Raw genomic sequence first — 3,386 nt, 5'->3', positions numbered from 1 at the left:
CTCTTCCGGCCCCTGCAGCGAGTCTGTGGCCTCGGGACGAGTGAGGTTTTGGTAACTCGGGACCTGCGTCCCTGTGGGGCCCAAAGACGGGCGTGGCGCCCGGGGGTGGAGCCTGCGTAACTCGGCAGCCGGAGAACTATTGCCAGGAAGGATCTTCCGACGCGGATAGTAGGCGGACCTGCCTCAACTGGGACCTCGGAATCTGTGGTAACCAATAAGTATGCTCTGGCTTTTTGGCTCCCATCCTAAAAAGGTGCCCACGACTGACGCAGGGCGGCCCTTGGATTTCCAATGGTTTGAGGAGTGTGTTTAGGAACCATATGTTTCAGTTCTGGCTTTTACGTTTGGGGTTTCTTTGTTTTGTGGCCGAGTTAATGTGGGCATAGAGTAGACTCTCTAGGGAGGCCCTACAGTGAGCAGTCACACATGTTAATGAGAGCTACCACTTTGCATCGCCTGTTGATGCCACTCTATTAAACACGTGTTTCTTATTTTGGTCTGCACACCATACCCGTAAGATAGGTCCTGTTAGTAAAATGGTGAGATTAGATAACCAGAGCCAGAAGTTCAGTCTGGGCACGGAATCACGATGCCATAAACTGGTCAAAGCAAGCCACGACTCTTTTTAAGATTTTATTGACTGGATAACAGCATTAAGATTATACTCATGACCTATTAAGTTGCAGTCTGTAAGGAAACAGTCCCAGGAGCAAAAAAAATTTAACCAGTGTCCACAAATAAAAGATCAGTAATTAAAAGAAGGAATTATATACATTAAGAACAATCTCCGAAGTACTGTGGTCCCTTCAAGGAAAAACTCCATTCCAATTCATTTAGCCTCAATTCTGAACATATGATTTCCCCAAACTCGGTTTTCACAAATTCTGAAGTGGGCCTGTGAAAAAGTAATCCCGATTTGGTAACTCTATATCATTGTTTTCGAAACTACCCCTTCACAGTTCAGAATTAGAGCTGTTTTTCCTCTTTGAAATGGGTTTGCATTTGTACATTTTAACACCTGGTCTTCAGAGCTGCCCTTAGCTGTTTTGTCTGTGTTCCACTATTACTAGGCTACTTCTGTGATAATCTGCAGAATGTCTAAAAGCCAACAGCTGTTCAGATCTGAAGGTCCGTGGGAGCCCGCCTACCAATGAGATTGCTTGTCAGCAACACTAATTGATTTGGAGGACAAGCAGCAGGATTATTGCAGGTTCTGATCCAGAGGACAACGCTCCAAAAGAGTTAGGAGTGTCTGGAATGTCAAGTGGTTGGAATTCTCCTTGTAAAGGAGAAAGGGTTCTGATTGTACTTTCCCTGAACCAGCCCTTGAGATTACCTTTAGGAGGTGACACCCAATTTTCATCTTCTGTAGAGGGACTCCATGTAGCACGAAGCCACCATGGTTTCCTGGTGCAGTTAGCTGACAAAGAGAAAGCTGTTTGGAGTGACTGCCCATGTGGTTGTCCAGATCTATAGCAACACCTGGAATAGAACAGTGACCTGTAGGGTACTGGTTCCTTTTGCTGTTTTTGCCATCAATTTCTTTTTTTTCTTCCTTAACTGTTTATCACTAACTTATTTTCCTGTTTTGTTTTGTTTTAAATATATTTTATTGATTTTTTACAGAGTGGAAGAGAGAGGGATAGAGAGTTAGAAACATCGATGAGAGAGAAACATCGATCAGCCGCCTCCTGCACACTCCCTACTGGGGATGTTTCCGCAACCAAGGTACATGCCCTTGACCGGAATCGAACCTGGGACCCTTCAGTCCACAGGCCAGTGCTCTATCCACTGAGCCAAACCGTTTAGGGCTCCTGTTGTGTTGTGTGTTTTGTTTTGTTTTGTTTTAGTGTTTTCATTGGTACTTGAGCTGATACTTGAATATGACTACAGGTAGTACTAAATGTGTACATCTCATTAGAATATACAGTTTCCTGTTCATCCAAAATGCATTTCTCATCATTTCTATTGTTGACTATCAGGACCTGCCTGAAATGCAGGGCAGTTTAAACTAGGATGCACTGTTGCGTGTGCTTGCTTTTCCACTATCAGATTATAACCAGGTGCAGAAGAGAGTCGCTTCAGTGAATTTGCAGCTGTGCTCTGATATTTGGCAAGATTTTGTCTTGACCTGTTTGAATAGAATTCATTATGCTCATCCTTCAATTTATATTGTCCCCAGAGCCCTCTCTCAATCTTTTAGGTGGAAAACTTCTAGAATGTTTAAGAAAAGTGAAACGATGGCTGCGGATTGCAAAAATAATAGGAATATTGTCTTTTCTGTTGATCTTGAGACAAAACAATCAATTATATTTGGACGTGGGTAGCCTTGGCATTTAAATAAAGACTCTAAATGAAACCCATATAAAAAGTACTGCCCAATCATAAACCCAACTTCAACAACAGAGCGAGTGAAAATGTGTAACACATCGGTGCAAAGCCCGGTTTCCCTGAGCGGAACTTTATTACGTTTCCTTTGCTGCAGCTGACAAAGTGCTTGCTCCAATCTCCTCCGATCCCCAGACGTATCAGACTCAACACCTTTCAGTTCTCCTCCCAGTTGAGCTTCCTCCCTCTGCCTCTTTCTCCAGAACTCTGAGTCGGCACAAAGCCTGGGCCATGTAGACCAGGGGATGGTGAAGACACGAAAGTCATCTGCAGAACCCAGTATCTATGAGGCAGATAGGAAAAGCCTGGTCATGGTATACATTTCTGCAGCCAAGTTGTTCTGTATTACAGATGAAGCCAGACTGCTCATCATTCCAGACATTTTCAGCTGCTACACCCAGAACAAGCATACGAAATATGAACAGGGTGGTGAGCCAGATCTTTCCAATCACAGTGGAGTGGATGTGAACTTCCTCCAGAATGCCTCCAAGGAAACTCCAGTCCCCCGTGTTTATTTAGTCCGCCATCTTAGCTCTGAACCCCATCAACTAGGAGGCAGGTAAATTCTTCCATTCTGACTGTGTGCTATTCCTTAAAGCAAACCAATGGCCAAAGTATGAACAAAACATCACTCTATCCATGTGCTGGTTGCTTTGCTTTTTCCCTAGAGTTGTGATAATCTGTTACCACAAATATATTTAAGATATTAGGATTTTTAATTCACTTATGTTTAGACCTCATAATGCAATAATAATAATAAATAAAAACATGATACTGGAGAGCACTGCATATAATCTCTATTAAGAATAAAATTGTAGAACTCATTATAAGTAAGGCATCTTCTTACTTAGCTGAAGTTTGTTTTATTTTTTTAAACTCAGCTTTTGGAGAGGTTCCTGAAACTACTGATTTGATCTATTAGTTATAACCAGAGTCAGTGATTTTAAATCTCATTTATACACAAAGGAAAATGAATGTGTTTCATCATTCAGTAAGAT

The 3,386-nt window shown here is 42.4% G+C and overlaps 1 protein-coding gene across 1 annotated transcript; it reads right to left on the bottom strand.

The window, feature by feature from the left end:
• Positions 1 to 229: 229 nt before the first annotated feature.
• On the bottom strand, positions 230 to 2,903 carry GJA9 (gap junction protein alpha 9; the record flags this gene model as incomplete). The annotated part of the gene is given in 10 exon segments (XM_006777403.2): positions 230 to 1,223; positions 1,226 to 1,453; positions 1,456 to 1,551; positions 1,803 to 1,877; positions 1,880 to 1,973; positions 1,975 to 2,200; positions 2,202 to 2,585; positions 2,587 to 2,630; positions 2,632 to 2,675; positions 2,678 to 2,903. Coding segments are annotated over 10 exon segments (1,524 nt in total), but the record flags the coding sequence as incomplete, so codon positions are not given.
• Between the last annotated feature and the right edge of the window lie 483 nt (positions 2,904 to 3,386).

The sequence above is a fragment of the Myotis davidii genome, unplaced genomic scaffold (genome assembly GCF_000327345.1).
Source record: "Myotis davidii unplaced genomic scaffold, ASM32734v1 scaffold88, whole genome shotgun sequence".
In the NCBI taxonomy this organism is placed as follows: Eukaryota; Metazoa; Chordata; class Mammalia; order Chiroptera; family Vespertilionidae; genus Myotis; species Myotis davidii.
Note: the sequence above shows the minus strand (reverse complement) of the source record. Positions and strands in the feature narration are given on the sequence as shown.